The 10,824-nt window shown below is 38.9% G+C and overlaps 1 protein-coding gene across 5 annotated transcripts in view; it reads left to right on the top strand.

The window, feature by feature from the left end:
• DCLK2 (doublecortin like kinase 2) overlaps positions 1-9,035 on the top strand; it is a 79,424-nt gene extending 70,389 nt beyond the window's left edge. For 2 of the 5 annotated variants that reach the window (XR_010027778.1, XR_010027777.1), the window contains 6 exons: positions 440-517; positions 1,621-1,717; positions 3,182-3,262; positions 4,025-4,141; positions 4,933-5,015; positions 7,640-7,779. Coding sequence is in view for 3 of the 5 variants with exons in the window: in XM_063156754.1 (XP_063012824.1) it covers positions 440-517; positions 1,621-1,717; positions 3,182-3,262; positions 4,025-4,141; positions 7,640-7,852 (586 nt within the window). In the remaining 2 variants the exon portion in view is untranslated. Of the gene's footprint in view, positions 1-439; positions 518-1,620; positions 1,718-3,181; positions 3,263-4,024; positions 4,142-4,932; positions 5,016-5,834; positions 5,848-7,639 lie in introns of all 5 variants that reach the window. The other 3 variants (XM_063156754.1, XM_063156753.1, XM_063156755.1) reach the window with 2 other exon arrangements.
• The last annotated feature ends 1,789 nt before the right edge of the window (positions 9,036-10,824 follow it).

Below are 10,824 nucleotides of genomic sequence, written 5' to 3' on the forward strand. Positions count from 1 at the left end.
TTCTGTGCTTTGAAAGAAAAGTGCAGCTCTTCTTGCCCATGTTGCTCGCTGGAGAGGCTGGAGAATTGGTGTGTCTTGTTGCTTAGCAACACATGATAACCTTTGAGAGAGTTGCTTCACTGTGGGGACTGAGAAAGCACATCCTTGTCTTTAACCATTAGTGGCTCTGGATGGGGAAACCTGGATACTGGCTTGGCTTTGAGTATATTCAGAAGGCCCCGGAGAGCCCTGAGGTGGAAAAAAAAAAATCATAGAATCATGGTTTCTTAAAGGTGTGAAGAAAAAGATGTTCAGGCACAAAATACATCACCTTAGCAGCAGCAAGTAATTCAGAACAGATTCTCACGTAATCCTGTCAGCATCATTTATTTTTGATTGGAATGACTTTTTTTGTTGCTGTTGTCAATTCAGCACAAGTAACACAGACTTATTTTCTCAGGTATGGCTTAAAGGTGGATATTTGGGCTGCAGGTGTGATCACTTACATCCTGTTATGTGGATTTCCACCTTTTCGCAGGTGAGTGCCAAAGGGAAAAACAGCAAAAGCAATCAAATTCTTTCAGAGCCAGTCTGACCTTTCTCCCTGAAGGAGGCATCCTTGGGGGAGGAAAAAAGGTGGATCAGAATGATGTGTTTTCCTCATGGATTGTTAATTTCTTTGAGTGGTTTTCACTTGTCTTTCATTTTAGGTTTGGGATCAATTTTTGAGATACGTTTTCCTACGGGGGCAGGTGTTTTAGCGCTGGGGGTGTGCGAGGGCAGAGCCGCTTTTCCTTTTGTCTCCATGCGGATTCCGGCTGCTCCATCCGCGGGTGCGCGCTGCCCTCTGCCGTTGGAGAGGAGAGGGGAAAATGTGTTCATCCCGCCTTTTGAACCCTGCTCGGCCTTTTGGGAAGTGTCAAACCAGCCGTGGGGTTTTTCTACTGAAAATCAAATGGGCCCTTTTCCTTTTCTTTTTTTTTTTTTTTTTTTTTTTTTTTTTTTTTTTTTTTTTGCCAGAGAATGAGAAGGAATGGCACATTTTAACAGGGAATTCTGCTCTTAACATATCAATTACTAATGCAGGGCCTGCTTGTTCATTTTTACAGCAAGATACTTAACAAAAGAGGTTTAACTAAAACACCTCACTGAACGAAAATATCTTGCAAACAATACATTTTACATATATATTTTATATATTTTTAAAATATATATTATATGTATTTATTTTTTATAAATTTATTTTATATATATATTTTTGATGGGGAAAAATATTAGTTCACATATTTGGGGTTTTCATGTTGTTATTTCACGTTTAAAGCTGAAAATGTGTTTTGAAAGATACATTGTGCAAGAAAATTGGTTAGAGTTTTGAGGGAAGGCACAGAGAATGTCCATATCATGCTAGTAGAACCAGGTCATGAGTGAGATTGATAAATGTGTGTTAACTATGCAGCCCCTATTCCAGTGGAAAAGTTACCTCAAATGTATTGGCTCAGAATAGCTATCACTGTATAAACTTCTAAATTATGTATTTCTAGTAGTTATTAACATAATTTCTGTTCCATCCCCAAATCAAGTTAAAATCCCCATGACAAATTGGCTTTTCCTCTCATGTTTTTTGTTACTGCTGTTTTACAGTGAAAACAACCTTCAGGAAGACCTCTTTGATCAGATCCTTGTGGGGAAGCTGGAATTTCCCTCTCCCTACTGGGATAACATCACCGATTCAGCAAAGGTACTGATATTTTTTCCCACCTGAAAGAACATTTCTGACAAGCCCTGTGCAGCAGCCTGTGCTCAGCTGGGAAGGCAGCCTGGAAGATGCAGAGCAGCCCAGTGCCCAGCTGTGCCTTTTGCCTTTTCAGTGGGTTTGGCTGAGCAGTGCTTGATGAAAGCTCAGGTGTTTCAGGCTGCCTGAGCAAGGGTAGCAGAATGCCAGCTGCATTCAGGGAATGTCACACACTGCCCAGCTCACTTCATGATGCACTTTACAGCAGGTTCAGTGCTTCAGATGTAAAATAAATGTGTCCCTGAATTTTTCCCTCTTGCAACTCTTTAAAAAAAGGAAAATTATTGCTCTGTGGATTGGTTGCAGTAGGCATTTTTTCCTATTTTTACTTGAGGCATTTATTTATGAGAGCTTTTCAAGAGGCGCAGCCATGGCTAATTGCCACTGCCAGCAGTTCTTCTGTGATGACCGCAGTTTTGTTTAAATTGATTGTGTCTGTAGGACAAAGATTCAAGTTGTAAGACCCATTTCTCTTACGCTAACTCACTGAAGTGCTCTAAATAATATTTGAGGACTCGGTAACAAGTGGAGGTGGTTTTTTATCTGGCCAATGAGAAGTTAATTTTTTTTCTGAATTTTTCTGCATTTCCCTATGGGTATTTATCCATTTACCAACATTTCCCAAGTCCCAGTCATCTCACAGATTTCCAGACATGCATTCTGAACAAACAATCTTGGTATTCAAGGTGATGTCTCACTTCAAACTTCCACAGACTAAAGAACTTGGCTGGTTGGGAAAGCTCTCAGTAAGGTGTGTTATCATCTGCTTGAACAAACCATTTCCAAAACTGAATCAATGGATAGCGCCTTTGAAATAATCTTGAAATAATCTTGATAAAAATATGAAGATGATAATTTGGAGGCTTTAAAAGGGTTTTGGAGGGAAGGACTTAGCTCAATATCTTCTATTCTTCTGCAGCAACACAGAAGAGAACGTTTTCAAATAATTTCATCAGTTTCTTGACTTTCAGGTGCAGATTCTTGTCTCTGATTTGTGGTTTTTGATGTAATGTTTTTTATGTCATATTACTGAGTGCATGTGCACTGCCCAGAGAGGATCTCATGTCTCCCAGGTTTGTTTTTGTTCTGATCATGTTCATGAATATACAGAGAACAAAGTGGAACATTAGAGCTGATTTTTTAACGTTTCTTTTTCATTTGTTTTCAATAGACTCAGTGAAACATGAGTACAGTTAAGAAGCTGATATCAAACACACTACCTTGCAGACTCTTAATCCTAAAGGGCAAATTTAAGTTCCACTTAAGTCACACTGGTATCAGCTGGGGTTGGTTTTTTCCCATCCAGGTATCAAGAATATTGCACTGAGAAGAACTTGGTGCAACATTATTTTCAGTTTTAATATCCTTTCCCATGCCCTTCAAACTCTCTTTTTTTCTTTTTCCATGAAGGAGTTAATCAGCCTGATGCTACATGTGAATGCTGAAGCCCGGTACACAGCAGCACAGATCCTAAGCCATCCCTGGGTGTCAGTGAGTAAATCACATTTCCCTTGTCTCTAATTTGACATTAAACCTGTAAATCTAACCATTAACCTGCACTGTTCAGAAGCAGCAGTACAATTAGCAAATATAACACCTAATTTACCACAGACACCAAGCTGATGCCTGCCAGGTCCTTCATCTTCTCAGGCAGCAGCAAAGGGGAACACCAGAGTGCATTGCTTATTGATTTAAAATCAATTAATTATTAATAAGTACTAGGTTTACATGGAGCCAGTCAATGCTTATTTTCAGACGTGTTCTAAAAGAGGGACTGAATACAATCTGTGGAGTTCCCTGACACAAGAGAAAACAACTCTTAACAAGTGTATCAATGGATAACAGCTCCTCTCAAGTGTATTTATAATACTTGATAACACCTCCAGACTTAGGACATGATGGGCCATTTAAAGTGGTGATTTGAAAGAAATCCAAGTGAAAAATATGCTTTTCAATATTATTTCAAGTATGTTATTTTTAACTTGCTTGAATCAAACCTGCAGCTTATAATTATGGGACAAATCAATGCACTGGAAATGTCACATGTCATTTTAAGAAATAGAAGTTCATTCATAAAGCAGTGAGTGATTGCTCTGTTCCTTTCCTCTGGAATTGTCTCTCATGTAGCAGAGTGTGTTCACTTTTGGACTGCCTGTCTGAATATTCACTGTTCATTAAAAAGCAGAAAGCACCTGATGATAAAAAACTTTTTGGTTTTTCCCTATCTTGAATATTGTGTTCTTTCTTATGCAGGATGATGCTTCCCAGGAGAATAATATGCAAGCTGAAGTAACAGGTAAACTGAAGCAGCACTTTAATAACACCCTACCCAAGCAAAATAACACATCTGCTGGGGTTTCTGTCATCATGGTAAGAGAAATGAACATTTCTATACATTGATAGTATACTCTGCATATTTTCCTGACAGTGCTCTATGAGCACATGTGGTGCAAGAATAGCAAACCCAAAATTGGAAGAGTCTCTAATTCTAGTCTTTATTGATGTATAAATGTGGATTGTCTCATCATTTCTTGAGAGCAACCAAGTCTATCACAGTGTGCTGCCCAAGAGATAAAAATGAGCTTTCAATGAACACTAAGTAGGTGTATGTTAAAATGAAGTTTATTAACAATTTCAAATATTTCATTTTAAAAAGCAAGAGTTTTTTTATCATACTGCCCACCTAGTTAACTAGGGTCTACCTCTGTGCCTGACCAAGTATTGCTTCATCTTGAGCATAGTGTTGTTCAACACTACCTGTGCCAGGAAACCAGGCTCCATTCCAGAAACCTCCTTTCTTCATGATCTTACCAGGGCCCAGCCTTGTCTGATGCAAGGATGGACACTGCACACAAAATGTATTTTCAGTAACTTAAAGAAAGTAAAACCATCCATGGTAACATAACAGGGACTTCCACCCTCACCCTCCCATTAGTATTATTTCAAAGGCCAGACCTCTTATGTTAACAGGAATAATTTTTTTAATCATCTAAGAACCAGTAAAATTTAAATAAAATGTTTCTGCCTACATCTCTGTCTTTGCAAATACATTTATGTGAGTTAAATAGGCAAACAATTTAAATATAGGAAAAATGATAACATAAAAATAAGTCAGGAAATGGATTTCAGGTTCATGTTCTTGTCTACATTTCATTTGACAGTTTGACTTGACAGTTTGAGAGGGACTTCAGAGCTTCATTCTTTATACTGTTGAGACTATGGATAAGCCTGAAGCTGAAAACTGGTATAAAATGCACTATATGTAATAAGAGCAATTTTAATTCTAACTCTCAGCCCCTCTCCAACTTGCATGCCACTTAAGCCTGTCTCAGATCTCTGACACAGCCTAGCTTTGGCTTCCTATTGGTGTGAGTTTTTTCTGTTAGCTACTGACACTCCTTCAGCCAGGAAAGTTCACCTCATTTTACCTTTTCCTGCTTTATTTCCTTCTAACAGGTATGGAAGGATGTAAATGCATAATTATTAATTGCTGAATGCAGCTCCCAGTTAATGCTGAAAGGAAAAGTAAAATCTTGCTCAAAACACTGTGATCTAATGAGGATTAAGCCCCCAATTTGTTATTCTTGCCCTGGTTTACCTTGAGCATTGAAATTTAGTTACCTTTGTGTTCAGAAGTTCTTCACTTGCTCCAGCACTCATTGCTTACCAACATTCAGCTTCAGACAAGCACACTTTGTAACTCTCACTGTGTATTGCAGTGCATTGCTCTCTCAGTCCACCTGCACATTCACTGGAGCCCCTTTAGCATCACCTCATTCCCACACTGTCACCTGGCCCATGCAGATAATCCCATCCTGTGGCAGATAAGTAAAACTGCACATCCCCAGTTCAGTGTCCTTGCACAGAAGGCTCCTGCTGCCCCCAAAAGCATGTTGCTCTTAATTCATTACTGATTTTTTTTTTTTGTCAATTAAGAAATGTTCTGTAAATCTAAATTTGTTGCAATTGTGTTAGTTCTGCTTAAAGTAAGTCTAGTTTCTGTCCCTTGCTTTCTTCCTTTTTTCCTCCTTTCCCAATGCCTGCATTGCTTCCCTCTGAGTAGGTCCAAGGCAATGGTACGTACTAACGGCGATGCTTTGTTCTGCTGCACAAAAAGTACATGGTCTCCATTGGTAACAAGGAAGGAGAAATAACTAAGCCAGTCTGAAGTGGAAAAAGCTGTACAGCCACACCAAACCAGCAAAGGAATACCTTTTAAACACTTAGGAAAAAATAGTTCTGTCTTGAGTGATGCATATCTGAAATAGGCTGAGCAAACACCAATACAACAATTTTTTTACTTCCTCAGACATGTCTTGGTTTATTCTCCTGGCAGTCACTTTCTGCATGTCTATATCCATATTGTATCTAAAAACAGCTAGAAAAAGATAAGACCCTTTTGAAGACAGAAGCAAAGAACTAAACATTGTTTCTATTTAAAATTGAACTTCATTTAGAGACAGACAAGTGATAATCAGTCCTAGATAAATAAAAAACATTCTTGCTTAGCAACAGTAAAATTGAAAAGAAAACCCTAAACTGCATTACATATAACTATATTGCTGCTATGAGGACAGCACAGGAGAAAATCACTGTCAGCATGAACTGAAAGCATGTCCTTCCCCTTTTATATAACTTTGCCTGCCACTGCAATAGCAGAAACCCCTATTTACAACTTTTTCCAGCAAGAAAAAAGGCAATGCAATGGTGCCTTGATAATGATAAAATTCCTTTAGACCATCACTAATCTCAAAACTCAGATCCAATTCAGCTGCTCCTTTCCTTGCATGCTCCCTTTGCAGTGTTGATTGTCAGTAGCAGAAACTCAATTGTGGACTATGGAATTTTCTCCTTGTACCTCGCAATGCAGGGATGTAGTGATGTAACTTGAGTTAAAAAAACCCAACATAACAACAACAACAAAAAAGAAGAGGGTAAGTACCTTGTATCTGCTGTCCTTGATGACTTTGATACAATAAACACATCTGAAAAAAAATGAACCCTGCTAAATTTGACTTGTCTCAGAAAATTATTTCAGTATTAAATACTTCATTGAATAGTGTATTAGTCAAACCCAACTAAAACCACATAAATTTTCACATTAGTAAAGCAAGTCCAATCAAAATAATAAATTTTTGAAGAAAAGAGAAAGCATCTGACCTTTACAATTAGCACATATCTTTGAGGGTATGGAAATTGTTATCTTCAGCAGATGTACCACATGCTCCAGATAATCGACCTATTCACTACAGAATTCTCAGTTTTCATTCCAACCTGTTGCTCCCTTCTCCTGTGAACTCATTTTTAAGTACACAATTCAGAAATTATGCATTTTTGCAACCATGAGAGGTAATTTTCCTACTCTCACCACTAAGCAGAAAAGCAGTCCCTTTGCTTGAAAAAAGAAAAAAATGTTCTGTCACCTTCCCCAGGGGCTCCCCTTCTGTACCGTGTGGTTTGTTCCAGAATTGTAGCACTGAGTTCTCAGTAAGCATCACCTGATTCCTTGTGTCTGCAAAAACACAGGTACATAAATTTTGCTAATAGTTACTGTGACAGGTTCCTTCTCTATCACAACCACTCGTGCCATCTTTTTTTCCACATCAGACTTGCAAGACAAAAATTTTAAACCTGCAACATCACGGCAAGCATACATCTGGAAAATAAGTTTTCCTTACGTTTCCTAAAGTCAACATCACAAAAATCACACAATTCATTATATAAAAAATTTCTAATGTTATTTCTCCTTTTTTATCCTGGCTGTATTGCATGCAGTTCATGTCTTGTAGATTGTTTTAACCCTTAAGACAGGGCTGTATTTAAGTGTTGTTTCATGTTTTGCCTTGGGTTTGTTTTGTTTGTTTGTAGAACACAGCTCTAGATAAAGAGAGCCAGATTTTCTGCAGCAAGCGCTGTCAGGACTCTGGTAGAGCTGGAGTGGAGAACATTTCTGCAATTGCTGCTGCAGCTGCTGCTCCTCGTGCGGCTGGGTCCGAGCCCCTCCTCCCTGCTGCTCCTGAGCCGCCCGGGTCCCCCACGCCGCCTCCTCCCGAGCTCGCTGGGGATCAGCCTGCTGCGTAGGACTGGGGAAAGCAAACCCACCCGAAGCTCCCCGCACTCTGGCCACACTTTTCTTCATTTCCCGTGACTGTTTTCAGTTTGTGAGCACCTCTCATAGCAAGCCCCAGCCAGGTCTGAGCCTCTCTCTCGCAGGGGGTGAACGAACCACATCTTGGGAAGAGCAGTAGGGGAAAGACTCCAGGAATGTTAGGTGGTTTTTTAAGTTCTCTGTGTCAATAATTAACTCCATTTCACACAGCCTTGGGCTCTAGATAGACTAACTTACGGTGTAGCTAACCATATTTTTATATGAGCAGTGAGGTGGGGAACAGTTACCTGGCCTCATGTCCACCAGCAGGCCCCGTTCTGTTCTTCTGATGGGAATTTTCAGAAAAGTGGGAGAGGCAGACAAGGGAAGAAAATTTCTATTTGCCTTCTATTCGAATGCCTCTATTTTTAGCCAAGTTTCTACTAAACTTGAAGAGGCAAATTTTCACAAAGAATTTTTTAGTGGACTAACTGTAAAATATCATGAGACAAACATTTGAAGATAGAAAGGGAAGGATGGTTGTTTTCCATCAAGTTTGTTATCTGACTTGCAGGCAGGGTAGTGTTTAGATAATATGAATTTAAATAAAGTAACTTGGGATGTAAACATGAGCAGTGGACATTTATTTGTTACAAAGACTGGAGTGAAGGAAGCCTTTTTGCTTTGCCATTTTCTATCCTAACCACAAGTGTCCCATCCACACCTTTCTCCAGGGTCGGACTACCTGTTAGATAAAAATAAAATAAAAATAAAATAAAATTACTTTGGGCCTGTGAAGGGAAAGCCTGCTGCATGTTATCCAAGCTATGATGAGCTGAGCAGCTCCTGATTCTAGGACATGCTGATAGAGGAGCTGGCATCAATAGCCGTCAGAGGTTTGTCAGTGCTATCCCCCTATTCACCTGGTGCAGGCACTGGAAAGCAGCATTGGGAAGCAGCTCTCTTTAACCTGCAGTCACAAAATAGGTGAGGTTTTCTCTTTACCATAATGCTTAGTTCAATAGAGTATGTATTCAGCTTAATCCTTTTCCTTTGCTCGTTCTTATGAATTGGTCATAGTTCATTTTTTCTCTTAGCTATACTTTCTACTAGAATTGTAAAAGAAAGACCTGCAATAAACTTTCTTCATTAAAAAAAACAGAACACAAAAAGTCATTCCTTTCTTTGAGAGCTCAGTTATTTTGTCAGTGACACTTGTCTTATTCTCCCTGGAGAGACTGAACAATTAGATGCCTACCAAAACAATTTAATAGAATTAATTTGAGGGATTCCCATAAACTTCATTATTTTAAAATTCATTGCTTCCTATGAAAGCCATGATTAAACATGGTTGTTTTACCTTTTGAAGAGCACTTAAAGATCAGAAAGTGCCAAGTGATAACTTAAGGCCATGGCAGCTAAAAGATGTGCAACATCCTGGCAAGAAAATGCTATTAAAGGTAGGAAGACATGGCATGTCTTAAACTGTGATAAAACGGTTGGGCTACAACCAATCCTTGCTAATTGACTTCGCTGTGGGTTCCCTGAAGTAAATTAACATACTTGAAGAGTATGGGAAGAGCCTTTCTGTAAAATAATTTGGTTTTTGGTACAGCGCAAAAAGATGAAGCTATCACTCCAACCTTAATCAGAAGAGAAACTCCTGATTCAGATTCTGGTGAGACTCCGTAGCTGGCTACCTGTGTGGTTGGTGATTTCTGCAACAAGTCTCAGACTCAGCCAAAGAAAGGATGTGGAATTTTAGGTGGAGCAGGCTAACCAGCCCCCCAGCAAAGACAGGGAGCCTCCAAAAGAGCAGAACAGAGTGATCAGCAGAGAGGGAGCAACAAGCAAATAATGAAAGCTGGGTTAAGTTCTGTTTTTCCCAAGAGGATGGATTCAGCTATGAAGAAAAAAGACTGCCATGGATTGGCAAGGATTTCCAGTGAGTTGTGTTGCACAAATAATTCTGCATCTATAACAGAAGGGATCATCGCTTGCCTGGTCAACAGCTGCCAGTTCTAAATTACTACCTTGTCTCATGGAAGAAGAAAGTAAAGAGACATACCCTGAATTCATGTCCTTAACTTCATGACTGATCAACATCTAAACAGTCTTAGACAAGTATTTTGATTCACAGAGCAGAGGCAGGTTCCAAAATGCCTATTTAAAAATAGTGATGACAGCTGGAAAATATAATCATATGGCCAACACTCAGACAAAAACAGGATAGCTGGGAAAGTCCCCAACTCTTTGTGTAACCTTAGCAACAATATAGCACTACTCCATGCCTTAAAATACTTCCACATAAGTTCAGTCTGTGCATAGGTGCAGGAGATACCACACTTTAACATAAAAATAAAATAAAGATGTGTTGCTTAACACTAAAACACTTAATGAAGGTCCCCAAGTATCACATTTGGTTTCTTACCTGCTGCACTTTCATTTAGTCCTTCTCTTGCTGTAGAACCACCAGTTGCTGCTGGAAGAAAGCAAAAATAGTTCTGGCTCACAATTTTTTTTCCTGTTATAAAGGGAAAGAAACAGTTATAGAAATTGAAAGTAAGTTACACATTTTTTAGAAAGAACTGTTGCAAACACTCCATAGTGACAGCTCTACCGCTACCATGCCTACATTTAAAAAAAATAATTATTAAAAAAATATTTTAAAATATCCTAATCTTTCTAGGTCCTTTGAAAGTGAGTAGTTGTTCACGAAAGTCCAATGAGCCATTCCTGCATTTCTAGAGTTAAAGTCCCAGGACTGAATCCTCTCCTGCCATAAATCAGCCCAACACTACTTCCACTGATTGATTCCCATCAATATTTACCCTTGCAGACAATTACTCCCTTCTGGAATAAAAAAAATATTTAAAATAATTCTCAAAATACATTATTGAAGATGCTGTTTTATGGTGTTAGTTTTATCAAGTATTGACTCTTTCTTAGTAGCTAATTGTCAAGA

Source organism: Melospiza melodia, chromosome 5 (assembly GCF_035770615.1).
Source record: "Melospiza melodia melodia isolate bMelMel2 chromosome 5, bMelMel2.pri, whole genome shotgun sequence".
NCBI classification, from domain to species: domain Eukaryota; kingdom Metazoa; phylum Chordata; class Aves; order Passeriformes; family Passerellidae; genus Melospiza; species Melospiza melodia.